Source organism: Chenopodium album, chromosome 12 (assembly GCF_948465745.1).
Source record: "Chenopodium album chromosome 12, dcCheAlbu1.1, whole genome shotgun sequence".
NCBI lineage: Eukaryota > Viridiplantae > Streptophyta > Magnoliopsida > Caryophyllales > Amaranthaceae > Chenopodium > Chenopodium album.
In genome coordinates, this window is record NC_137845.1 from 7345094 (window position 1) to 7373048 (window position 27955).

General features: G+C 32.9%; 2 protein-coding genes across 3 annotated transcripts; one reads left to right on the forward strand and one right to left on the reverse strand.

The window, feature by feature from the left end:
- Positions 1–11076: 11076 nt before the first annotated feature.
- LOC145570200 (protein MANNAN SYNTHESIS-RELATED 1-like) lies at positions 11077–15084 on the forward strand. Of its 2 annotated transcripts, none has more exons than XM_081629228.1 (6): positions 11077–11571; positions 11879–12017; positions 12151–12218; positions 13289–13374; positions 13770–14346; positions 14557–15084. In XM_081629228.1, exons 1-6 carry the CDS (start codon positions 11380–11382, stop codon positions 14833–14835), a joined length of 1341 nt encoding a protein of 446 aa, XP_081485354.1. In that variant the 5' UTR covers positions 11077–11379; the 3' UTR covers positions 14836–15084. The 2 variants fall into 2 exon arrangements, with proteins under 2 accessions (XP_081485354.1, XP_081485353.1); XM_081629227.1 differs by having other exon boundaries at positions 11078–11571; positions 12148–12218.
- Positions 15085–15161: 77 nt separating this feature from the next.
- LOC145570201 (calcium-transporting ATPase 9, plasma membrane-type-like) lies at positions 15162–27684 on the reverse strand. Its single transcript, XM_081629229.1, has 34 exons — positions 27494–27684; positions 26779–27103; positions 24619–24735; positions 24473–24512; positions 24265–24380; positions 24059–24190; positions 23874–23963; positions 23590–23659; positions 22954–23024; positions 22751–22833; positions 22586–22664; positions 22436–22507; positions 22236–22319; positions 22073–22155; positions 21885–21993; positions 21762–21817; positions 21630–21672; positions 21002–21085; positions 20686–20823; positions 20440–20505; positions 20239–20337; positions 19914–20024; positions 19548–19718; positions 18724–18783; positions 18229–18393; positions 18013–18129; positions 17069–17167; positions 16830–16967; positions 16654–16754; positions 16488–16533; positions 16265–16399; positions 16079–16186; positions 15863–15954; positions 15162–15620 (listed from the first exon to the last, which is right to left on the reverse strand). Exons 2-34 carry the CDS (start codon positions 26983–26985, stop codon positions 15515–15517), a joined length of 3288 nt encoding a protein of 1095 aa, XP_081485355.1. The 5' UTR covers positions 26986–27103; positions 27494–27684; the 3' UTR covers positions 15162–15514.
- Between the last annotated feature and the right edge of the window lie 271 nt (positions 27685–27955).

A 27955-nucleotide genomic window follows, 5' to 3' on the forward strand; every position in this document is an offset into this window, starting at 1 on the left:
TATTACAATCTACCCTCTTTAAAACAAGTTTCGTCCCCGAAACTTAAAGTAAAAGAGATAACTTGTAAATTTAAGATAAAGTAAAAACTAAACCAAACTTTTCTTTATAAAATATGTAGATAGAGTATTAAAATACTAGGGGTATTACATGTAACATCTTACTTTTTTCATTGTTTATAATTTTTATTTCAAAATATAAGTGTATAAGTGGTGTGTTTTTAGATTAGTTGTATAACTTTAATTTAGGTTGATGAACTAATAACCCCCCGACGGAAATTTGAAATTTTTTTACCCAAACATTACATTTATTGCAAAAAATTAGACAAAATATATTAGACCCGGATCCGGGTCTGGATCCGTTGGACCCGTCGGAACTGGATCCAGGTCTCCATTTTCCAGACCCGTCGGAGTTGTATTTTTATTTCCGTCAAGATTTCCATAATGGTAGTGTGTAATTAGGGAAGGGAAGGGGGTAAAATTGTAATTCACCTGGATACCACCTCCCCTTCAATTCATTCCCTTTATATACAGTATAAATAATAGAGATATATCGGTATAAAGAAGAATTGAAATAAAAAATCGAAACATAAACCCTAGTATGGCGATGGTTATGGGGGAAAGGAGTAAAAGTCCAGACTTTCTGGGCATGTACATGGGGATTGCTACGGGGGAAGAGTGTACTTTGGTTAACGAAACCATAATGAACGCGGGCACAGCATTCAGCATTCAGCATTCAGCATTCAGCATTGGCACCATTGGGCATCTCTGTACCACTTGTGCAAGGCTGTACACAAACAACGAACCCTTGTTAGCGGCATCAATGCTGCACGCACTTATGGGCCACGCTTTGGTGGGACTTTGATTGATTCATGTTGAACATAATGTTTATGTTTATGGTGCAATAATTCTACGTTTATGTTTACATGGGTGAAGGTTCAGTTCTTTTACCAAAGGTCCGAGGTTTTAAATTCCTTGGAATCTCTTCTTATTTATTACTCCGTAACAATTTGGTGAATTAGTTGCTGTATTTTGTATAATTTCCCTCCTGTATCCCTATCTTATGTACTTGCTAGTTTGTATGAATTCATTGTATCCTCATCCTTGAAATGTCATTATGTCTCTATGGCTGATTCTTCTGTATGTAGAGAAAAACCTTTGTTTATTCTTATTGTTTTACAGCTGCTATTTCTTTAGGATTTATTGCTAAAAACTTTCAGCCAGAAATTACTGACATAATCATTGTCGGGCTATTATATGCTTTTTAAAATCTTCTTAAGTAAGCAAATAATATACATCCTGAGGATGAATTTCTGATACCTTGTCGTAGATCATATGGAAAGAAAAGGAGAAGGTCATTGTTACATAGATGTTTAAGATACAGACTTGTAGACTAGATTTCTAGCTTGTTTGAAGAAATGAAAACACTTCTCTAAATGTTGTGTCCAGTTGGCAAGTGATAGTACACCAATCATTTCAATATATTTCATGACTGATCATCTATTGTATAAACACTTTTCTTCACGTAATCTAGTGCTATAAGGTTTGTGTACTGTGATAGTGCTGTAATAAAAGTCCTTGACTAGTGAACGGTTGAGGATCACTCGGGGAAAACTTTTATTTCAACTCATGTCTTAGGATGTGCGTCAGACTTTCATACAATTGATAGTGCATTAGATGGATGAGATGCTTGCACTATGCTTGTGATCTTCAAGTTTGAATTGATTCTTCAGCCGTTGTATAGAGCACACAGATATAGAGATAAGCAACTGGCTTGTAAACTAACTTACAGCAGCACATCAATTTTCATTACTGTGTTCCGTGGCATTGTCAATATATATATGCTGTCACAATGTTATAAATTACTGAATTAGACCTTCATAGCCATTTTGTTGTTTTCTAGAGGTGATTGTGCAATGATTAATTAACAAATTGTGCAATGATTATGCTACTCAGATCATAAAACTATTGATTATGACTACATCAATTTGAAGGATCCGAGTATGCAGAACAATCTGCTGTTGAAGTTGATAGCAGTGGTTTATGGAAGGATGATGCTCCTGAGCTGAAACCTTGTTGGGCCCAACCAAGTTTGGGTATTAATTCTGAACTCTGCAACCTTCAAAAGTTTATGAATTTGATTTAATATTTGGACTCAGAAAAATGGAATTATGATAATGTTAATATCTTCTATTTTTTCTTACAGAAGAAGGAGACCAAATACTTCAATTATATTTTATTTTATCAAATACTTCAATTTTTAGTTTTAGATATTTTAAACAATCTGTATATTCTATTTTATCAAAAGAAAAAAAATACTCCGTAATATTTAAAATAATCTCCTCTTAACCTCAAACTGCCTCCCAACGCTCCTGAATAACCTTCTCCCTCACCGCCAACTCCCAAGACTGAAGCTTTTTTGAGGTTAGGGTTTATTTATTTATTTACACTTAATTATTTGGTTCCATGAATTTGGTTTTTAACTTTCTGATGCCTAGAAAATAAAAGTTTTTTTTGGGGGTTTAAAGATTCTTTCTTTTTGGGCTGATTGAAGGAATAAAGCTTGATTGAATTCTGGGTATAAAGTCAGCAAGGTTTGATAACTAAAAATTTAATTTGGCAATGACTATGTTTCCTAGAGAAAAAAAAAAAAAAAAACAAAAACAATTGGTTTGGCTGAATAAAGAAGAAGAATGGATGGGCAAAATGTAAGGATATTAGATTGGGCGAGCTACCAGATGAAATTTGGATAAATATTATGTGGAAACTACCTATTAAACCTCTTCATATATGCAAATGTGTAACTAAGAAAGAGTGTTGACGAGAAAGAGTACGGGTTCTGTTACTTATCCCTTTCTGATTGCTTCTGCATTATATTTACTCTGTTAAACTGTTTGTGCTTTGTTTTTGTGGCTATTTGGCATGGCTTCAATCATCTATCCTTTCAAATATTTCATTTTGCACCAGCAGTAGTTCAGTACTTTCAGTTTCAGGATTTTCAGCTAGGTTAGCATCTTAAGTAATTTGATTAGAGAAAGTAATTTGATGAAATTGCTTCTCAAATGCTGCAAATTTGCCTTGGCTGTGGTGTTCTTATGCAGGATTTAGACCCTAATTTGTCTGGATTTTATGTTACGCCTACTTTGTTCTGCACTTCAGCAGATTTGTTTGATGAAACTGATATTTTGCATTATCTTCTCTTATATTGCAGACTCATAAGAAAGCTAAGGGTTTGTTTGGACTCTTTGGAGTTCCATTCATCACTATGATATTCTTGCGGAAATATACTCAAAAGACATAGCTACTGGAGATGCAAGTAAGTTGTTCGTTGATGCTATAGAAGATATGCAAGTTTTTGGATTTTGGGAAATAAAACTTTCTTTTTACTTTTTGTTAATCATAATGTATTTATAAGCAAAATTACATTGCAGATTAACGACTTTTGTAATGGATTGTACTTTTTAACTGAGTTGGGCTTACTACTTGCTGGAATGAAAAACAATAAATCCAACTAACATCTTGAAATCTAATCAACTAAAAGGAATACACCACCTTAAAGGAATCCAACAATAAATCATAATGTTTTGAAGGTTAGAGTTTTGTTGCCTTTCTATGTACGCAATGCCTAGTCTTTCTTTCTTATGGAGTAATAAAAAACATATACATTTATTATTGTCTAAAATACTATCTACATTCTAGTACACTAATTTTTTTTTAATTTTTTTTTTTGAATCAAAACCGCATAAGGGAACTCAACTATCATTACTCAATTGAAAATCAGAAATAATTAAATTACAAACATGTTGAGGAAAATCAGACATCCAAATTTTTCTACCAAGACCCGAAAAAGCTACACATACATTGATGTATGTGGCTCCTACACATATTGTGACATGGTAGCATTTTATTGGTTCTTTTAAAGGGGCCCAAAATCCACTAGTTTCAATTTTCATTCAAATTTAAATAAAAAATCAAAGGTTTTAATTTCAAATTAATTGTCATTTCCAATGCAAGTAATTTAATATTTTTTTTGTACAAAATAAATAAATAAATAAATAATCATTTTTACAACACTCGATGAACAGTGCAGAGGAGAAAGGCCGATGACATTCCTTATGATCTTATTTTCCAGTGATTTCTCACCCAAGAGGTCGTATTGTTTAAGTTAGCACTTAAAGGAAAACATGCTGCTATTATTTCATGTTTATTGCACGAATTATGAACCTAGAGATACTAAGTAGACTCTTAGCAAGGTCCCATATTTGAAACACCATACCTAATTTGTCTTTTTTTTTTTTTTTTAGGTTCATAAGGAGCCGCATACCTAGTGGTGTTAACGCGACTTAATCCAAATACCTTACCAATTAAACTATGCTCGCAGCCTGATCATACCTACTGTAACCCAGGGATGTCAATAGTTAGATTAAGATATGATATTTTGTTAATACTACAAGAATGCCAAGAACTAACATCAAACTAGAAGAAAGAGAGAAATCAGAAGTTTAGCTAAATTTTCAATGTCATGATATCTCCTTATTAAGGTTTTGCAGTTTAATTGACTTATTCTTCCTCCATTAATTGTCTCCAATTCGTAAATGGATATGCTTGCAGAATATACCCATTTTCAAGTAGTGAAATGGGTCTTCTCTTCCTATCGATTTCAAATGGATTTAATTTGGGTTCTTTGTTGAAATACTATAATTGTTAAAGGCACACAAGTAACTGAGGGCATATTGATCAATATGGAGTAAATAAATAGGAGACTTGAAGGCCTACAACAGCAGTGGTTGAAAATGGTCTTAGGTCGTCGACAATGGCGGAAAAGCCCCAAAATATTTGAACAATGTTATTAGAAATTTTTTTTGTAACTCAGGAAACTAAATTTGGTACGCACAAATTTGATAACGACACAACAATTCATACTATGGATTTTAGTAACATAAGAACACATATATATGGTAAGCACATATCAATTCTGAGTTACGAGATTATTTAAAGCGATATTTCTCCCTTTTATTTTATTTTTTTGTTGTTACCTTTTACAGTAATCTTGTGTAATTATGTTTTTGGTAATTATAACTACCAAAGGTTACAAAAAAGTTATTTATAATTTTAAAGTGGCGTTGATCATGTATAATTGTATTTGTTTAAAATAAATTCATGTTTTGAGGAAAATATGCCGCTCTATCAAGTAAAGATTATGGATAATTTAACAATGATAATTTTTTAGCAATTGAAATAATCATTTAGTGTGAAAATTGTCATACATAATCAAAATAATGAAGTAAATACTATAAATTTGTTGACGGATCGCATTCAAACAATTAAAAAGTGTATACTTATCAAAGGAACTTTCTATGTTACGGAGTATAAAATTGTAATAAATGTATTATTTCTTCTCAAATCCTTAATAGACTAGCATCACGATTTGATAAGGTCCCCTAAAAAAATAATTATTGGCTTGTATTTCATTATATATAATTTTTTTTGAAGAGTCTTCATTTGTAAAAAGTCCTTATTAATATGCGACATATCTTATATAAATACTAAAAGACGATAAAAAGGTTATCAGTACTATAATCTCTTTCTCTTGGAAATACGCGAGGTATGACTAGTAAAAAGTTGTACACCAATTTGGAAAGAACAATAAACATTTTAAATTGGATTTGAAAAATAAACAAATACGTAGTATGAAACAATCTTTGTACAAAAATTATCTCCTGCGTTTTTATTTTATTCCACCATAAAATACAGGACAAATACATTTTTGTATCAAAATGTTAAATTTAATTGTTTTATAGTAACAATAAAGGTATATTTGGTAACCACGGTAAAATTGACTACAGTACAAATTACAATCGGAACGACGTTTTTTATTTGTTTGGTAACATGTATTGTTTAACTGGTATCCCAAAATAATTAATTAGTAGTTGAACAATGTCTAAAGATAGAGTTTGAAACAAGTCCTCTAAATATTATTCAATACGTAGTATTTTTAATTTAGTTGTTATAAGGAAATTATTCATGATATATTGATATACAATTTCGTCGTAAATAAAGTGATGTCCTTATTTTAGACGAAATGTACGTATGTGGTAGATAATACAAGTTCAAAACAAAAATTAAATATAGTATTCGAAACTATATATTTTATTCTTATATGACACTTTTTTCAGTAACAACCTTTTTTTTTTAACAAACGAAAAGTAATAACTTATTATTAAAAAAAATATGTCGTAAACACATGAGATATTTAACAATAAGTAACATATTTACTGAACTGAACTAATTGAAGCAGAACTGAACTTAACTGAAATTAAGTTGAAGTGAACATGCTCTTAAACTCTTAATTATTTTATATAAATCTTCAAATCTATAAAGTAAATCTACTACACTTAGATTGTAACTCTCAAAGGCCTCAATGATGTTTCAATTTTGATGTTTACAAGTATATAATTCATCCTTTTTTTTAAAAAAAAAAGGCACCTTTTTTTTAAAAAAAAAGGCACCCTTTTTTTTAATAACACTTTGTATTTATTTTATTAAGACTTTGTATCTATCTAACACTACTTGTTTTTATTACCACTTTGTATTTATTGATACCATAAGCAAACTAGTCTTTTCCACATATTTAATATGAGTAAATTTTTTTTGAAACATAATATGAGTAAACTAGTATACGTAAATATGATGAAATCAAATAAAAAAAATTAAACCAACTTATTTAGTAAAGCAAAAAAAAAAAAAAAAAAAAAGTTATAAACACAAGAGAGTATTTAGCAATAAGTGATAAAAGTTTGTGTGTAACCTTACTTTTGTGATTTCATGTTAACTCTCAATTATGATTAAAAACCTTTAAGAAAGGAATAAAAACCCTCCAATGTATGAATTAATCCGTACAACACTTGATAATTGTATAATTGTAGCTAACACTTATTTAATTTTATATAGTTCCTTATATGTAATAACTATATAATCTGTACTTTTTTTTAGTATGTTTGAAATTTTTGTAGTAACAATAATGACAAATTTACTAACACTTCTTTAAAAAATTTAACAAACATAGTAAGGTTAAAATTGTCTAACTTCATAAATTTTTTGAAAATATATCGATATGGATGTCTATAAAAAGATCTTTAAAAAATAATTTCATTGGTTTTTTTATAATAATTTTTTGATTTATAGTTTGTAAAATATCGTCAAATAAAATATTATTCGATTTTTATAATAAACATCTCTCTTCATTAATGACGTTGACTAGGATGCTATTTTCTCAGTAACAAAATTATGTATTTTAGTAACCTAAAATATTTTTTTAGTAACAAGAAAAGTTATTTGGCGCCAATGAAATTTGTCCCGCTTTCTTATGGTAAATGGCGCCAAAACCCAAAAAATTTCCCTCTCATTTTTTTAGCTAATGATGAGTTGTCAATTTTTAATTGGTAATGTATATTGGGACCACATACATTCAATATATGTGTATCATTGTTCTACCAAGACCCATTCTAGTACACTTATAGGATAACAAACTTTGTGGTTGGTGGTTTAATCCGGTATAATTAGAACATACTTGAGGGTGGCATCCGTTATCACATTTTCTCATGCTATTAAAGTGATGATTTTGCAACATTCATGTCATAGATAGATAGAACCTTAAAAGAGAAATTATTAATCGTGTAATATCCAATTGATTAAACAAATATGATAATTGTCACCAATTCCTTATATAAGTTGTGTATGAAATTTATGACATACGAAGTATGTATTAGTAATGTTATAGTTCCTCCGTTCTGTTAATATTGTAACAATGGACTTTTTGTACTATTCATCACTCTTGTTTGACCATATACGTTAAACAAAATATAGTCATGTGGAATCTTGTTGGATTCGTCTCATAAAATACTTTCACAATATCGACTTTTTATAATTTTTACTTTTACACAATTATAGATATGTAGCATATAAAATGTGCATTGGGATACGTAATTTCCTCCTTGTTGCAATATTAATAGAACGGAGAAAGTATATTTTGGAGAGGTCGTGAATGAAAAATAAAGATCTCATTCAAGTATATACAAGTAAGTCCAATAAATTCCTAAAAAAAAAAAATTTTTAAAGAAAAAAAAAAAGTAGGTCCAATAATGATAGAAAGTGGATTAACAATCTACCACGATAGCAAGATGTACGCCTTCACTTACGCTTCTAATCCAAATCTAAACAAGTATATTGTCTTTTCCCTTCAATACAACTTTTTTTTTTTTTTTTTTTTTTTTTTTTGAAAAGCCCTTCAATACAACTTTAATAATAATGCATCTTAAATTAATTTTATAACAAACCATTATATATATTTTAGTATTGCAGAAGATTCACATGGAGTGGGCCCTCTGTTACACTATGCTGTTTTATAGTTTTTCTGTTTAATTTCTCAATCTATATTACGTAATTGTAACTTCAATTAGAATTAGTTTTTATTTTATTTTATTAATTTGTTTATATTTTATGTTTAAATGGAGTTCAAAAATAAAAGGAAATGATCTGAGTTTGACTTGAACCTACATATTCTTATATTTGTTTTCCTGCAATAGGATGCATGCGAATAATACAGGTAGGTAAGCTTGTACATTCAACTTTTTCCTCAGTCTCTGATCTAATTTTTGATAAAATAAATTATTTTTTTAAGGATCAAGGATCTTGGATCGTAAAAGAAGTGTTCAATAATAATAATTATATATAATAATATTAATAAATAATAATAATAATATAGGGTTTAAGTTTTAATATATACCTAATGCATTGCTTTCATGCTTTGTTCTTTTAAAAAACCAAAAGTGGTAATAGGAGTTCCTATAGTAATTAAGCAATGAGAAGTTGTAGCTTATTAGGAAAGATATGACAGTATCTATACAGTATATTATTTGTTATACAAGATATATTTTCTAGCTTATCTTAGAAAAGGATAATTAGTTTCCTAAGTTTGATAAGATTTGATGTTGTCTCTTCCTTGTAGCTCAAGGAGAAGTCTTGTATAAATAATTATGATGGTGGAATAATATGATCAAGCAATTGAATACCAATCTTAACATAGCTTAATTTGACACATCAAATATATTTAAGTTACAATATTTTTAATTACAACATTCCCCTATGATTAGGTACAATTTAACACGGAGTAGCTTATAACAAACTTCTATTGATCTAGATTAATTTGCAAATAAAAAATTTACAAGCGGTGTAACTTGAATAAACATGCATTGTGCTTGTTTTAGCTACAAGTAATATTTACTTCAATGCTAAGATACTTGCTAAATATATTAAATAATTTGCAAGCTACTTCCTGTGTCACCTAGCTTTAATTATAATTAATTTTATTTTGTACTCTTCAATGTTCTCTTATTTCTCGTAATAAATAATTGTGTTTTATTATGAGTTGATCGAGAATTTTGAAAATCATTTTGTTTAATAATTAATAAGTGAGGAGAACAATAATTTATTTATATTACTCCATATTTTGTTTTAAACAGAAAGAAAGAAAGAAAGAATTGAAAGAAAGAAAAAAATGTTTGTTATTATAAAGGAACCCTCAAATTCTCAAAATATTAAATTAAGGACACTTTACTCTTTTATGAAAGCATGGTATGACCTATGATTGAAAAACAATTACTTAATTGAGTAATAATTAAGCAATCATTATTAACTTCCCTAAATTTCAGTTAACATAAAGATATATATGGTTGAGACATGGTCCAATGTCACAAGCAGAGAAGAACAATTAACAAGGATTACTGGATTACTTATCTACTTATATATTATCTTCATGTGAAAGTTTTTATGTTCTTTGCCTTAATTATATATCTTGTTCAGCCTTCACTTCAATGTTTTTTATCCCCTAATAATGCTTATCACACCTTAATTTTTCCAATTAAAAGGCCAAGTAACAAATTCAATTTTTTTTTACTCCGCCGTATTTTTCATACAAAATCGAGATTGAGGACATATCCTAATGTCAAGTACTCAAGTGGCCACTCTTTGTAAAGTCATGTTCCGTTATGAATAGTGTCATATTATTGTAATATACGGCTTGAATGCATAGAGATTAGTTAAGAACTTAAGACAAATAAAACAGAATTCCTTTAAAGTCATGTTCCTTTAAACAAGGGTAACCTTTTTTCCTTTAAACAGAATAGTATCATTATTATTGTATATATGGCTGTTAGTAATCATAAACTGTAATGTTATTATACTTTAATAACGTTTTACATATGCATACAATTTTGAGCATTATATTTACTAGTCTTTGATGTCAGGGAAGCAGAATAAAATGGGGTAAAGTGTTACGCCTTATGCTGCATAAAGTACAATGTGAAGGACATTTGCGTTGATAATTTATATTCCGTAAAAAGAAAAGGAAAAACCAAAAAGAAAAGGAAAAACCAAAAGAAAAACAAGCAAAAAATGGAAGAAAATTAAAAAGGAAAAAAGGTTACCCTTATTTACCAAAAGTAAAGCAGTAAAAAACAGAAAATGGTGTACTTGATATCTTGAAATTTACACATAATCGATGTCAATGCTTTCCATGGAATTCAGTGAAGGTTAAAAAATTATTGCAATCCACATTCTTGTTATGATTACGACTTTTTAACCCAATCTAAGTGCACTAATCCCACTTAATGTAGTTTCTTAATCAAGGATCACATTCGCATAATCATACCTTAATCAGGTTTTCAAGAAAGTCTTGAACGGTGATATTTAAGAGCTGAACATCATAAAAGACATATACGGAGTACAGTTTAAGATTTCAAAACCATTTACGAATAACCAAATTACGACCATTATAACAAAACCCCACCAAAAAAAATTTCTAAGACCCTATTTGCAGAATTGTAGGTGAAGTTAAATCTTGCAAGATATATGTCATAAAAGCAGAATAAAAAAAAAAATTAAATAACCCGAGTATATAATAGAGGTTTAGGTCTAGCTAGGGTTGACGACAAAGACGCCAGGATATACTCATACAGTAGTATTGTATGTTAAAAATTTGCAAAGTTTTAATAAATAAACAAACAAAACAAGTTGTTGTGAATATTGTTGAGGTGTCGGTGGTGGTCTTTCTTCAAAGTCTTACTTCACTCACTCTTCTGCTCATCCTTCATCTTCTGCTCCCACCTCACCTGCTCTACTCTACTTAACTCAACTTCTTCCCTACCATTTTCTCTCTCCTCATTTTCATCATTCATTCCAATTTCAAAGCAAACAATTAATCCATTCATTAACACATTGAATTCCAATGTTTTTCTGCTGAATTTTTGCATAAAGTTGCAATCTTTATTTCAGGGGTTTGTTGGGTTTTTTTTGTTGTTTAATTTCTTTTTACAGATTTAGAAAATGCAGAGATCTGAGAGAGATTATCCAAGGGATAAAAAGAAGGAATCATCAAATTGTCTTTTTGGGTTTGGAAATTGGATCTCAAGTATTATGGTGGATCCAAGACAGATTCTTGCTGGGTTTCTTACTGTCACCATGTTTGTTATGCTTGCTCATATGATTAGAAGAGACCATTTTCATTCCAATTCTCAGGTGGGTTTAATTTTTCAATCTTTTCATTAAATTGTGGTTTTTACTTGATGGGTTTTGTTAATTTTCCTGCAAAAATGTCAGAAATCTGTTCTATACATTACAAAATTGACAATGATGTAGACATGATTGGATCCCACGTCTTGGATACCACCCCCGAGACTTAAACCAACTAAGCTAGTCGACATCTAACCATCGAATCGTAAAATGATTAGAATTTTTAGGCCTAATGTACTTATTTAATTTGGTTTTAGTATATTAAAAGAATTATTGAGATCTTATAGTTTTGCATTTATTTTATATTATAAAGGTGAGGATGTCATCAACTTCAAAAACCCAATTTGAAGAATCCAAGTATGCAGAACAATCTGCTGTTGAAGTTGATAGCAGTGGTCTATGGAAGGAAGATGCTCCTGAGCTTAAACCTTGTTGGGCCCAACCAAGTTCGGGTATTAATTTCTGAACTCTGAAACCTTCAAAAAGTTATGAATTTGATTTAATATTTGGATCTCAGAAAAATGGAATTATGATGTCATAATATTAATTTCTTCTTCTTTTTTTTTTTTTTTTTTCTTACAGAAGAAGGAGACCAATCTGAGGGATATGTTACTTTCTCCTTGACAGATGGTCCAGAATACCATGTCTCACAGGTGACTAACCAGATTCCACCTCCTTTTATTTATTTTCAAAGTTCTTGAAATTGCAATTAATGATGTCATAAAGCTCTTGTTGAAATTGCAATTAATTTTGCCCTTAAATTGGTGGGTGATTTATGTATTTAATTATTGTATACTATAATCTCTAAATTTTGTTTTAGTTTGGATGTTGACTGATCAATAATTTTGATCAATCTCATTACTTCTTGCAGTATGGAATATGATAGAATTATAAAAAGAAGATGAGTTTCCTTGTTTGTTAGAGTTAAATGTTTTGTCATGTACAAGAATTTGTCCTAGAATCTTGTTGGGGTAGCTCAATTAATCTTAAGTTTGTAGCTTTTGTGGCCATCTGAAGTTCTGGGAAAATCACCATCAATACACATTGGTGAAAAAGAGATTTTTTTTTTTTTTTTTCCAGTCGAAATCAGCTAATTAAACCTTGGAGTGTCAATTTGTCACTTAGGCCTATGGTCTCTATAATCTTTCTAAAACTTGTAAATTCCCAACACCACCAAGTCACCAACTATAGGAGAATTCTGCTGGGTAATCATTATTACCCTTACTGTTGTTCGTGTCTCTGAACTGTGTTACAAAACTTGTAGGTTTATGCTGTCATACACGCTCGTTAGAAACTTAGAATCTGAACTGCTCCTAATTGTGTTTAGTAGGATATCTAGGTCGAGGATATCCTACTACTCTTTAAACGTAGCTTTCTACTTTTTATAAGCCTATGATGTGCTTCTGTTACCAGATTTGTAATCGGAATTATACACAGTGGTGTCGCATTAAGATTTTTGGGTGTTGGATCCCTCATATTGACATGCCTGGAGAATCAAATGTTTGCAGCCAGAAACCTATATTTAGGTTGTTAGTTGGTTTAATTGGAAACATGGCAATATTTCCATGCTTCTCTTCAGTATTGTGAGTTGATAATGTAATTAGAGTTGGGCAAAGTCTGCCAACGTGCATTCACCAATTCAGACATTATTATGTTGTAGATATAGTTGTATTAATCTCAATAATTGATTGAGTCTCATGCAGTAAAATTTCCTTTGACACAGATTGCTGATGCAGTGGTAGTGGCAAGAAACCTCGGTGCAACTCTTGTAGTTCCTGATATTAGGGGAAGCAAGTTGGGGGACAAGAGGTCGGTAATCAAATTTTGTAACATAACTCGTTTTCTTTAGTTGTGTTCTTCTTTTCGTGCTGTTGACAGTATCAATGTTATGTTGGCTCTTCCTTTCCATTGTGCTGCATATTTGGTTCTGCTTTCCATTCCATTATGCTCTGTAGTACCTTGGGAACCTGAAATGTGGAATTTAGGTATGCAGAATTTTATCATTGCACAAAGGAGGAGAAAACTTTTAAATGAAACTATTATTTGCTAAATAGCTTTGGAAGTGGCAAATTGCACGCTCCGGCCGTGTATTAATCCTCATGCATGATTAATTTAATACGGGGAAAGAATGGAAATCTAGTAGAAGTGTAGCCCTTTTTTATATTTATGTACACTCATTGACTTTTCCACCATTCCGATTGCAGGGATTTTGATGACGTGTATGATTCTCAGAAATTTACAACTAGCTTGAATGGGGTGGTCAGGGTAGTGAAGCAACCTCCTTCAATATCAACAAAAAAACTTGCTGTTGTGAAGGTTCCTAATCGTGTTACCAAAGAACACATTGCCGAAAATATTGAACCAGTGTTCAGGGAAAAGGGCAACATCAGGCTAGCTACTTATTTTCCATCAGTAAATATGAAAAAAGACAAAACAAAAACTGAAATTGATGCTGCTGCATGCATGGCAATGTTTCGGACTTTAGAGTTGCAACCAGAAGTTCGTGGTGTCGTGGACTCAATGGTGGAGCGATTGAGAACATTGAGTCGAAAGTCAGACGGCCGCTTTGTAGCTGTGGATTTGAGGGTTGATGTTTTAGAAAAGAAGGGTTGCAAAGACAAAAGTGGTTCTGCTACAAAAAGTTGTTTTAATGCCGGAGAAATTGCTACTTTTTTAAGAAAAATTGGTTTTGGCAAGGATACCACAATCTATTTGACACAATCAAGATGGGACAGCAGTCTAGACACACTAAAGGAGCTCTTTCCCAGAACTTACACAAAGGTAACTTTTTGGAATTCTCTTATTTTGGTAATATTAACTTATTAAGTACAACGGCCTGTAGTGCGGAACCAACATTTCCAACCGAAACCACTAAATTAAGACCTCTCATCAATGCATATAAAAAACATGGTACTATTCTTCACAATGCGAACAATATAGTTAGTATGCAAATTTGATCTAACTAGCATTTGCCGTTGCCAATTATTGCAGGAGGGAATAATGCCTATGGATAAAAAGGACCAATTCCTTAATCCAGAAGCCCCTACACTAGAAGAAGTTGTCGATTACTACATCTGTTCTGAAAGCGATGTTTTTGTACCAGCCATTTCTGGCCTATTCTATGCCAATGTTGCTGGGAAGAGGATCTCTTCTGGCAAAACACAAATACTCGTTCCAGCTGATATACCTGGCTCTTCTGCTTCCCCAGATAACTACCTTTCTCACTATGTCACCAAGCAGAACCACTTGGCTTATTCATGTTTCTGCTGATAGTTTTTCAGAACCAGAGACAAAATATTGGCTATACCTTTCATAATAGTGTTCAGAATTCTGATAAAACAGGTGAGTTTAACCATTTTGATAGTCAATGGTTGAGTGATTTTTCATACTTAAATTCAGGGTAACCTCAGGAAAACTCGAGGTAACGTGATCTTTAGAGATACAGCTTGTAATATATTTATTTAAGTTGTATTGTAGTGATTTGTAAACTGTGTGATTTCAACATGTTTGTTTGGTTCAGTTTGTGGCTTTATGACATGACATGCCAGATTTTTGTGCCCTTGCTAAATCAAAATTAAACTTTTGTAAGAAAAGAATAACATCAATTCTGGAATTATAAATCAAAATTTCAAAAAAAAACAAACAAACTATACCAGTCAAATAGTATTAACTGCCATATTTGCATTTACACTTTGTTCAGCTGTCAGTGTTGTTTTTACAGAAAATATCAGTAATATCAGCACAAATGTTGCTAGACTTGTAGGAATGGGAGTTCGAGTTATACTCATACTTGTCTTCCTCCTAAAACGATTGCTTGCAAGAATGTCACTTGGCTTTCCATAGTGAGGGATCGTAGCTCACTGCAGGAAAGCAGATGGTGGAAGCTTAGATTGACATACTTTGGCTCCTGGATTCTTTCTGTATGTTACTCAAAAATAGTCATAATTTTTTACGCATTACGTGCAGTTCTGAATCGTTGGAATGGCCTCCTTAACATTTTGGACAAGGGAGTCTTTGGAACTGGTATGAACTTTCCAATAACAGCCAGAGGCCAGCTTAAAAAAGTAAAGAAAAAGAATTAGATATTCTGAACCTCATAGCTTAATTGCATGACTGCAACCTTTCAAGAAGTTTTTATTCCCCACTAGTCGCGCAACTAAAATGGGATAAAATGTTCTAAAATTTTTAAGTGAGTAAACTTTAAGTCATGTATGAACAATATGAACACTTCGATTTATGTTATATGCCAAAAGACCGTTAAAGCAATTAGCTAGGCTCTTAGCAAAAAGATACCAACCTGAACAGGCCGATGGCAACTGAAAGAAGCCACAGTTTCCAGTTCAGTCTAACAGTTGTTGTGAACTTCCCAAGGAATTCAATGATGACTATCTGTTGAAGGTGAAAGGCAGCTAATTGGAATCAGGACTAGTGAAACTAAGATGGACATGGCAAGGAGGTACAGAAATCAAAAAACAAAAAATATTAAGAAAAAAACAGCAGCAGAACCATCCACCTGAAGCACAAATGTAACTCCGATAATCCCCATGAACAGGTGATTGCTAGTTATACCCTTGAAGACGTTCAATTCATCTGGCTTCCGTGCATTGAACTCATTAAACAACTGCAGCATGGAAAGGAAATTAGGCTCCAAGTTTACATCTCAATAGAAAGATCTACTAATCCGAAGTTTACAGCTTACTTGACACAGAACAAATGCATTGAAAATCAATGTATTCTTCAACTTATTCTGATGCTCAAGGTTGCCTTCTTTTAACAAAGAAAAATTGCTGCTACCAAAGTTGAAAGCAAGGAGGATAGCAACTTGATATAGCGCCTGCAAGACCAAAGCAATGTTGTGATAACCTTGGTACCACACGCATTTCTAAAAAATTACTAGGAGCTTAAGATGGAGAGACAGTTACCTGTACAATTAGATTCCTCCACATGACGTTTGTAACCAGAGGCTCCCTAAACATAGAAAGGATGTCATAATCACCATAGGTCGACTTTACGATAGAGCAGGATTTTAAAGGATATCAAAAACAAAAATACAAGAATCAATCTGTGAGTCTAAATTCAAAATAAAACCTTCTGCCAACTGGAGCTCTGCGCATGAGCTGGTTAGTTGGTGGCTCAGTGGCTAGTGCAAGTGCTCCCAAAGTATCCATGATGAGATTTACCCACAAAAGCTGCATCAACAGCATAAAACATTTTATAGAGATAGTGGGAATTTGTACAAGAGAAAGGAGAGCAAGAGACGCTACCTGCACAGCATTAAGAGGTATACTGCCCGAGGAAACAGCAGCGACAACATTAATAATAAGTGCTGCAACATTTACGGTAAGCTGGAATTGTATAAACTTTTGAATATTTGCATACACAGAACGTCCCCAACGTACAACCTGCATTCATATAAATCTTCAGTTGCTTACTCTACCAGACTTCCAGTAAGTTCTTTTCTTGAAAGACTACATGAAAAGCTAAGTGATACATGTTACACTACCTTTACAACTGATGAAAAATTATCGTCCAAGATAATGATGTCTGAGCTTTCTTTAGCGACTTCTGTACCGGAAATGCCCATGGAAAGACCAATATCTGCCTAAAGTACGAGGTAACCTCAACTAAACATGGCAGAACTTTTGAGACTGAATGGCTTAAAAATGACTAAAACAGTAAAATCATAAAAAATATTTGCTTAATAGATACTTCAACTCATATAAAATGAACTAACATCAATTTCAAGCTAAAAAAATAAATCAACCTTCCTGATAAGACTTTACACAGTAATGAGTAAGCAGGATCACCAATATTAAACATTTATGACTATCAATTGAAATAAACTACTTTGAACAGTTTCATTAAGTTGTACTCTATAGTTGATGTGGTATAATAATTGACATGTATTTTCAGCAGAAGACTTGGGAGTAGAACTGTAAAACATTTAATGAATTATAAATTTCTCCTCATAAGTTCTGATATGATAAGAGTAATGAAATCATAATTTTCCTACTTTAACTTGTAACTTATATAATTGGCATGCCAGTCTTTCAACTAAGGAGATCACGTAGACTTTATTATTCCAACTTTCCATCTAAGTTGCCATAATAAAAATTACATATCAGATCTGTAGGACAACTTAGAAATACATCAAAAAAAAAAAAAAACACACACACACACACACACACACAGAGTGAAACCGTCCTACACATCTGAATATTTACTTTGGTGAATTTGTAAGATGTTCAATCCAATACGACATCAAAGCAGCAAAGAGGGTTTCAATGAAAAAAGCAAGCAACAAACATCATCTTTTCCCATAAAATATAAGGAATCCTTTAAGCAAGCTCATATTTTGTTACAAAAATAAAACCCAAGTCCTCTTAAAAGAGTCTGTGTATGAAATAAAAGCAAAGAGAACTATCTACTTGAAGACCAGGGAAATACCTCATTAAGAGCAGGGGCATCATTAGTGCCATCTCCTGTGACAGCTACAACATCACCTCCCTTGCGTAAAGCACGGACAAGCAGTAGTTTGTCATTTGGAGATGATCTTCCCATCACCTGTATACAAGAAAGCAAAAGGCTTAAAATATAGTTCTATATTGAGAAGGAAGAGATTAGTCATAAATAAGATAAAATGTTCATGCCATTCAGACATACTGTTATTTTTTTGGCAACTTCCTCTTGTTCTTTTTCTGAAAGTGCACGGAATGCTCTCCCTTCAATGACAACAGGTTCTGCAGTATCAGCACCTGGAGGAAGAATCCCACACTCTGTAGCAATTGCTTTTGCTGTTTGAATGTTATCCCCAGTTACCATGCGGACCTGTTGTTGAAATTCAATTTAATTAAATGCTGAATCTGAAAGTATTAGTGAGTCTTTTAGTTATTTTCTTAGTAGATAACATCGGTGCCAATCTTGCTGCCTGTTTTAGCTACCCCGTTGGGGTTGCTGAAGAAGAATTTATCAACAGATGGTTTCTCCAACTTTGGCGGAACTTTACAATGCATTAAAAAGGTTCCCCATCTCATATTCTCTCTTAAGAAAAGTCACCTATATTGATTTTGCTGATCACTCGCAATATAATTATCTTTATCATTCATTTAAGCTCACAAAAATATATTTTACAAACTAAAATTGCATAAGATATTGTACCTTCACACCAGCAGCTGCACAGAGTCTCACAGCTTCATCAACACCAGGCCGACAAGGATCCTACACATGCAAATTTAACAATAACATTAAGTAAATTTGGAATTTAAAATTTCTGAAATCACTGGCTCTATCAATTGAGATTCATAATAAAATGCCAGAAAGAGTTTCTGTCCTCTTAAGGATATCAGACTCCCCCCCCCCCCCCCCCAACAAATACTGTTCCCCTATAGCAGGAAAAAAAAAAAAAAAAAAAATCTTCTGTCACAGTCTTGCTCCTTCAGTCATTCAGCAGTGTGACAGTCAGTTCAACTATCATATCAGATTTTTAACAATCGCATAACTGATAAAGACACTGAAAACTTTACCCATGAACTAGTATAGAGTCAATGAAATACATCCTCATCTCTACACTTTATGAGAACTTTGAGCTGCTTATTTAGAAAATATATACACATTACATTCAAATTTCTCCCAGGTGTTTCCCTTTCCAAATATTAGATCAGCTATTGCTTCCATTCTAACATCACTTAAACGCAATCACAATGCTTTTAATCTTACATCAAACATACTTCGTATGACATTCAGTGTTATAAAGGCAGATCAGATCAGAGTCTAATAATGTGAAACAGATTATAGCGTTAAATTATATTAAACGAAGATTATATCAATCTTTCTAAGAACAGATGGTAGCATTATATAGATTATTTGCAGCTTTCTACTTTATTCAAAGGCATACAATTGTGAGTGAAGAAATCAATTCTAGAAATAATTCTTTCTTAGCATACAATTTTGTCTGCAGCAAAGTACTTCATTCACATCTATACCTTTATGCCAACAATTGCCACCAAAATCAGGTCATCCTCTGGTAGGGTCCATTGTTCTAGCTCCTCCTCATTGGTATTTGGAACATCATTTCTGTCATAGGGTCTATAGGCAAGGGCGACACATCGCAAACTTTTTGCTGCCATATCATCAATGATTCCTTTAAAAAATGACTGCAGAAAAAATTTACACTGTAAGTATCCAGAGGTGCATAGTATTATTAACAGCTGATTTTAAAGAGGACTATATACTTTGCATCAAAATTTAATTACACAGTTTTACACAACTCAATCCAAGAGAACTGTAAACACAATTTTTGAAGGAAGACTTATCTTCAGCTAAATAAGCTACATAAGAGTAATTAATACCATTTCATTTTTAATAGGTTGCACAGAGCCATTATCGTCAAAAAATTGTGTGCATGAAGAGAGAACCATCTCAGCTGCCCCTTTCCAGTGAATATGAACATCAGAGTTCGACTGCGACAATATTAAAAGTTAGAATCTTAAAACAGCATAAGAACAGTAATCAGATAACAAATAAAATAGTAAATAATTCGGAATCTTAAATGAGGGATTATATACATAGAGCAATATGTAGCGTTTAATTTAGAAAACAGTAAGGTCAGTAACCACACAGCATATCTATCTAATAGAGTAAATTTAAAACAGAGAAATGCAGGGAGGCAAGTACCAGCTGCAATGCAACTCCACCACGCTTTTTCTCTGAATTGAACGGGCATACATGGAGAATAATGGCTTCTGATCTCACAGCATCAAACTTCATGCCCATCTTTAAATATATGACAAATTTACAGGATAAGTATAAATTATAAGGGGATAAACATGTTTTGGAAATAAGCTACTGAATTCATATAATTTATTAAAGATATACCTCTACTCCCCATGACAAAATAGCCTTTTCTGTGGGAGATCCAGAAACTTCTACATTGCCACCCTCCTGTGGAAGAGATTAATAGAAGCTAATATCATTTTAGATATCAAATGAAAGAGGGAAAACTATAGAAAGTATGCCTATGAGTGAATTCCTTTCTGTTGCACTTATTAAAGCAACAGAATTCCATTACTTAAATACGAACTTGTCAAAAACAAGAAAGAAAAGTATGAGAAAAGATCATACCTTAGGAGCAAAAACACTACCAGTGCTATTAACTGCAACACCTTCTATTACAAGAGTTGAAAGCTCCTTCTTCATCTGGGAAGCATCACTTGGTGGATTCAACTTCTTTTTACCAGCATAGGCTTCCACTACGGTCATCTATAAGAAAATAAATCAGCGCACTATTTAAACAATTACAGAAGGCTTTCTCCACATGTTCCCCTCTTCACTGATTAATAAAGAACTTAAAGTTATCTTCTTCTCAACCCATTGCAATAGTAAAGAGTAAAAACCAATAATTATGTATGAAGCTACAGATATATGAACCAATACACACCTGATTCAATGTAAGTGTTCCAGTTTTATCACTGCAAATAGTAGTTGCAGAACCCATAGTTTCACAAGCTGAAAGCCTTCGCACCTGTAAAAACAAATAAATAAAAGGATATAATTGTTATACAGCAATCAAACGAACCTGAAACTTCTATGAAAAATCAAGAAAAGCTCATTGACATGACAATAAACCAAAATTGCTACTCAAGACTTCTACACATACATTAGGTTATCAATATTTCACAATGAAATTTAGAATAACCGTGAGGCTTAGAACAGATAAATTATAAACTATAGCTTAAAAAATCCTTATAGAAAATAATGACTAAGTGTGCATCCTGCAAGTTATGCTCTATTAATTGGTAGTCAAGTAGCACGATCAACAAAACCTTTTCAAATATCAAAGCAGTGAATTGTTAAGATTCAAGTTTTTAACATAATACAGATATCAATACATATCAATCCGATATCATGCAGATACATACAACACATATAGTGTCTTAACGAGTAAACTAAACAGCATGAACTGAAAGTGGGATTCTATTTCCACGTTTAAGCAAATTTCTGGGATGCACATTACAAGTACATTCCCAAATTACAGATGCATAAAAAGGAAAGCAAAAAAAACATACTAGGGCTTTATCTGCCATCATTTTGCGCATTGAATAAGCTAGGCTGTCAGGAAAGATAACAAAAGTAAATAATGAGACACCAAAAAAACCCAAAAATAACCAAGATGGGAAATAGAAAAACAACACTCTTACGTTAAAGTAACAGCTAAGGGGAGTCCTTCAGGCACTGCAACAACCACAATCGTGACCTGAAATGTGCGATGGTCAAAAACATGAACCACTATATTAGGTGAACATCAGAAGAAATAATCTTACCGCAATGGTGAAAATCTCAATCACTCCATCAACTGCTTCACTAAAGCTTGTTTTACCCCCAACAAATTGCACTTTACCATCCGGATCCTTGGTGTGGCCAGTAAAATATCTGCAAGAATATCCTTAAAGTTACAACTCCCACTGGACGATGTTCCACTAATCAGTAAACTGGTGCATATAATACTTACCGTAGCACCAGAATGGCCAGGACAGCTACAGCAACAGAAAGCCCGACTATGCCTATAAAAGTTGCCACCCCATTTAATCGCACCTAATTAACATATGTGTTATTAAAAGCCCAACTCTTCTGAAAACAAACTAGAGGCAAAGGGAAAGGAAAAAAAAAAAAACCTGCAAAGGGGTTTCTTCACCAGTGTCTTCCGAGATACTTGCCATCAGCAATCCCCACTCAGTATTAATTCCAACACCAGTAATCTAATACCAGTAAAAGTAGCTAATGCTCAAACCAATGCAATACATCATAGAATATAAATTACCCAATATTAAGACTCAATTGATAACTATTAATGAATACAAAAAAAAGCTCATACCAGCATATGTCCAAAGCCATCTGCCACTTTACAACCGGCTAAAAGAAAGGGTGACTTTTTGTCCTTATGAACCTGTGAAAAGAGGCTACATCTTGAAAAATATCAAATTAGCAATACCAAAATAATTTTAAAGTGGTCTAACCGGCTTACAATCTTGCTTTCTCCAGTCATGCTGGATTCATCAATCGCCAAGGAGTGACCAGATATGAAGACTCCATCAGCAGGGACCAGGGTTCACAAAATAAGAAGTTAAAGTTAGTATTCTCAAGTTATGCTAAATTCAGCAAGTGAACAGACAAAGTAACTATGTGCACCTGGTCTCCAATTTTAAGAGGCACAACATCACCAACAACAATGTCAAATATAGAGATCTTTTCCCTTCTGCCACCTCTAATCACCTGCATTGACAACATTGTGCGATTAGATAGGTGCAAAAATATTATAAACCCAATAAATTTGTATAAGGAATAAGTAAGACATATAAAGTGTGCTGTATGTTTTGTTACAGAATCACACACCTCTAGCTGAATATTCCTTTTCTCTGCGTTTAAATTTTTAAACTGAAGAGATTGTCGATAATCACTGATGGCTGTTCATAAATCAAATTAAGTTGAATGAATAAAAGCAGTTACTCATATCATATATTTGAAGCAGGAGAGATAATAATTTCAAGTTTACGACATATAAATTGGAACTGTGCAGGCAATGACTAAACAAAATGTACATTAATGAACTAAACAAGCAAGCCTGGAACCAATGATATGCACAGGCATATCTAAAAAGATGTCAGAAACTCAGTATCCATATTCATCTCCCCCCCCCCCCCCAACCCCCGACTTGCATTCCAAAGATTAAACTAGTTATTACACCAAAAGAATTTCAAGATTGATCTAAGAGCAGAAATTAAAGTTTCATACCTAACCAGTTATTTTAATCTAAAACCTTCGTTTTGGAACATTGTCAACTTTTTTGCACCCAACAACAGTTAGGTGCTTTTTTTAACAAGAATGAGTTGATTGCAGAGTAAGCTTCAACATCAACAACACTAAATCAAAGCCATGACATCTCAAACCCAGCTCCACTCCCTCTGTGCCATTACATCTCATCTACCAGTATACAACAAAAATAAAAAGGTTTAGTGGAAAAATTCATACCAGTAACAAATATGACTAGCAACACTGCAAAAACAATGCTTCCTCCATCATACCATCCTTCCTTAAGACCCTGCATTTAGAAACTAGAGTCAAAATTTCAGCCTTGGAGAGGAGATTAATACAAGGGGAAAGCAATAGATTACTTAATAAGTCAATGACTGTCCGAAGGCCAATAACACATAATTCCCAAGAGAAACAGAAGTAGGATACTTTTGTACAAGAAACAGATCCAAGAGAGCTATTTGTGTTCAAAGACTTTCAGAAATCCAGAAATACAAGCTCACCTCAGTTTTAATCCCTAATGCTAGTGATACAACTGCAGCTATGATTAAGATAATAAGGGTCAAATCTTGCCAAGATTCCCACAGAAAAGACTGCAAAACAAGGATTTTAACTAATCAGAATAATTTCGGAAAAAAATGAAAAATGCTTTGTAACTGTTTACATAAAAAGTAGACAAACTGATTACCCAGAAGCCCTTTCCCTTTTTGGTAGGGTATGTATTTGAACCAAATGAGTTCTTTCGCTTTACAATATCATCCACCTCCCCTGAGACTCCTGTTTCTAAGTTTGTACTAAGCTTATCTTCTAGCCCTTTAACCTGAAAGTCACAGGTTGTAAAGTCAGTAGAAAATTATAATTTCATTAAGGGTAGAAGAAGATAATATTACTTACTCCTCCATAATCGTCCAGAGCTGAAAGTTTATTATCCCTGACCATTGTAGAAAGTTGTTCAAGTCTAATTCCATAATCACCAGTTGATGTTGGAGGTGACAATGAAGGGTCTAGCACTAAATACATATCATGGAAAGAACATAATAAGCAACTGTCACAGGAATCAAAATGTAAGAGTAGGCTGTGTAGCACAGGATCTAGGGATTACCAATATCTCGTTGCCCAGCCAATTTGAAAAGCATTGCTGCCTAATGAACCACCAGAAGAAACAACAAAAATGAAAAATATATCACATTAAAACAACAAAAATAAAACAAGTACATCAATCTCGGAAAAAAGTCTGGTAATACTTACTCTCACAACTTGTGCATGGGCTCTTATCATTCTTCTCCTTTGCTCTTTCTCTTCATCCTTCTTTAGATCCAAGGTGTAGCGAAATCGACGGGAGGCATTTAGCACAAGTGCTGCTTGCTGCAATTAGGGAAATGTATCAGAAACATGAAGTTCCAAGCACCCTCATAAACTACTGTGACACCATAACACAAGGCAGAAACACAACAAAAAGAAGTTTGTGTCAAGGATAACAACATGGTTACTTAAATATGTTCATTCAAAGTAATATAATCCAGTAGCCATTGCCAACATGGTTGACATTATCCCCAAAGCTCTTGGAAAACATTGGTGGAAAATCTCCATTACACTACATATGTTGCTTCAACTTGAACTTCTCTCAAGCCTTTAAACATTACCATTACTATATTAATGTCATGCCAAAATAAAATTCCTGTCTCACCTCTTAAAGGAAAGCATACCGAGGAAATATAATCATCACTAGAAGAACATTAGAAAGTCCGAGTGATGAATGCAAAGCGAAACTGAAAATCTTGAAATCTAGAGAATATATGTGTAAAAGAAGAATGCACTCTTTAGCTTAAACCAAATCGACGGCTCACTAGTCAAAAAGCTCTTCAGGTATTTAAAAGATAATGAACTTTTTGTAAGAAATAAACAAAGTCATCTTGATGCAAGGGAATTTTCTTTTCATAAAGTAGAAAGATTATTTGCAACGGCATTTGTTATATGACCCCAAAAATCAGCAATTCACTTTGAGAAATCAACATCCAAGTTAAGTATGTTTACTCAATTTCAGTTCTCATGTTCCAGTAGACCACATTACACTTCCATCTACAAAATTGATACTTCTCACTAGAAACAAGTCCAATAACACAATGCCTTTACTAAATCCAATTGTAACTTGTTTGCAGAATTTTGTGTTATATACTGCCATCCTCTAGCGCAAATTCCACTTCTCCAACCCAAAAATAATATTGCTGCGGAAACAGGAGTCAAGGAAGAACCTTTTATCAGTCTGTTTCTACCACTAATAACCAGATGTATCTTTTCATGATCCATGCATCAACTGCAACACCTGAAATTTCTCCCTCTACGATTGCAAAGCATCATATATATGTTGATAGTATATGCAAAGCCAATATGTACAACTCTCATCACATGAAAAAACCCCAAATTTCTTAAATCTTTGTTCAAAATGTATCATCTTCATGGCAACCTAGGTACCTTTTCATAAAAGCAACTTCTCTGCATATTTGATATGTTAGGGGTAAATAATACATTTAAACCTCTTAAGGCACCCAGCAAATTTCTGTGTACAGTAATTGAGAGGAAGTACCACTCCCTGCTGGATATGTATTTCATCATTCATTCATTTTGGTTAAAAATGCCAACTTTTTTTTTATTTGTTGGTATTTTTGTCCAGTTAATTCGATGTATGTGCAAGATACCACTTAAAAACTTCATAGTAAATAGTAACCGTGAAGGTCTAGTAGTATAAGTAAAATCCTCCCACAGTGCCTGAAAAACCTCCAATGATAATACTTTATTTTGTTTCTTGACATTTTTCAGTCTCCTCTATTTTATGGCCACATGCCTTCTTTTTCCCCCTGTTCTCACTTTTTTTCTTCTTCTTCTTCTTCTTCCTAAAGGTATAGATTGGCCCTCCCATACCAAATAGGCACCCATCCAGCCTCGTATGGTTGTCTCTTGAAAACAATAGGCGAATCTTGTGGTTATGGTTGCTTGGCTACAATGATCGTCTTCAAAGAAACAACATTTTCTAAATACTACTGCAATAATTCTAAAATAATCATCCTTGTCATCAATCATTGTCTTGTTTGTTGGAGTCTTTTTTTTTTTTGGATACAACTTGTTTGTTGGAGTCTTGTACACCCTTCAACACTAACTTCCTTAATTCATAATTTCATATAACCATCACAATCACCACAAAATTGATTGAACCCCACAATGAACCAAATCACATGGGCATCCTCTCCTAGTTAATACAATCCAATCATCTAACTCTACATTTAATCCATTTAAATTGCATTAAACTCAAACACACAATAACAAACACAATAACAAACAAGATCATGTTACATGTAACAAGGGTAACATATAAACATTTTTTTTTCTAAAAAACATCAAATAAAATATTACCCTCCAACGCCTAAGAGATTCAGGTGGTGCATTCTTAGTATTGGCAATATCAAAAGGGTCATCAAAATACTCCTCCTCGTCCTCATCCACCTCCTTCTCAACCGCCTCGTATTCGTGTTCATTGTCATAAGCAACACCGGCCTCAACATCAACCGTTCCAGGTGGTAACATCTCCTTGTTATCGGTTGGCTCGAGGCCACCCGCCATGATAAATAGCCCTTGTTTTTCCTCAAACTATTTCTTTATTTGTCACTACACAAAATAAAATCATAAAAAACCCCAAAAAAAAATTAAGGAGCCTTCTCAAGGAGAGATGGCACCCGTCCTATAATTTTTTGGGGGTAAACAAATTAGTTCAGAGCCAGTGCCACCACCCCCTACTCAACCCAAAAACAACCAAACAAAAATACAAACCCCGAAAAAAAAAAATAATAAAAATTGGAAAAAAATCCCAAAATAAATATTGGATGAATATTAACCAACAATAAAACCGGATCATTCGAAAAAAAAACAAAAAAAATCCCAGATAAGAGAAACGTGTAAAATGGCTGAAGGAGAGAAAATACAGGAGAAATAACACACGTATTAAATTGCATATTAAATGTAATTAATTCTATTAATAGTAACAGTTTTACTTAATTAAAAACGCTGAATTTAGATTCATTGTATTCAAAATTTAAAATTTATTAGTGGGTATTTTGTTAAAGAAACTTACCGCAAACACAGCAAAAATTATGCCGCCAATCTCTCCGGTTTTTCTTCTGTGTTTCTTTCTGAAAGAACATTTCTTTGATGATTTTTTTGATTTAGTGTTGGACTGATATTAGTTGTGGAGTTAGGGGTGTTGAATGCGATGAAAATTGATGTATGATTTGCTACACTTCAGAGTACAGACAGTGGGGAAAACAGTTTTTGAAGTTAAGTAGAGTCTATTTTCGTGTGAAGTTTCGCAGAAATTTCTTAATTTCCCGCCTCTAAAGTTACAGTACAGTACAGTACAGTACTAGAACCCGTGTACGCACGATTAGAAAAGTTAAGATGAATACCTCCGTTTTTTAATGTTCTTTTCATTATGGTGATGGAGGGAGAAAGTGGGATAAGAGAGAATAAAGGTTAAAGGGGTTGGTAAAATATGAAATAAAGTAAATACTTTCGTATCTTAAAAGGTTAGCTGCAT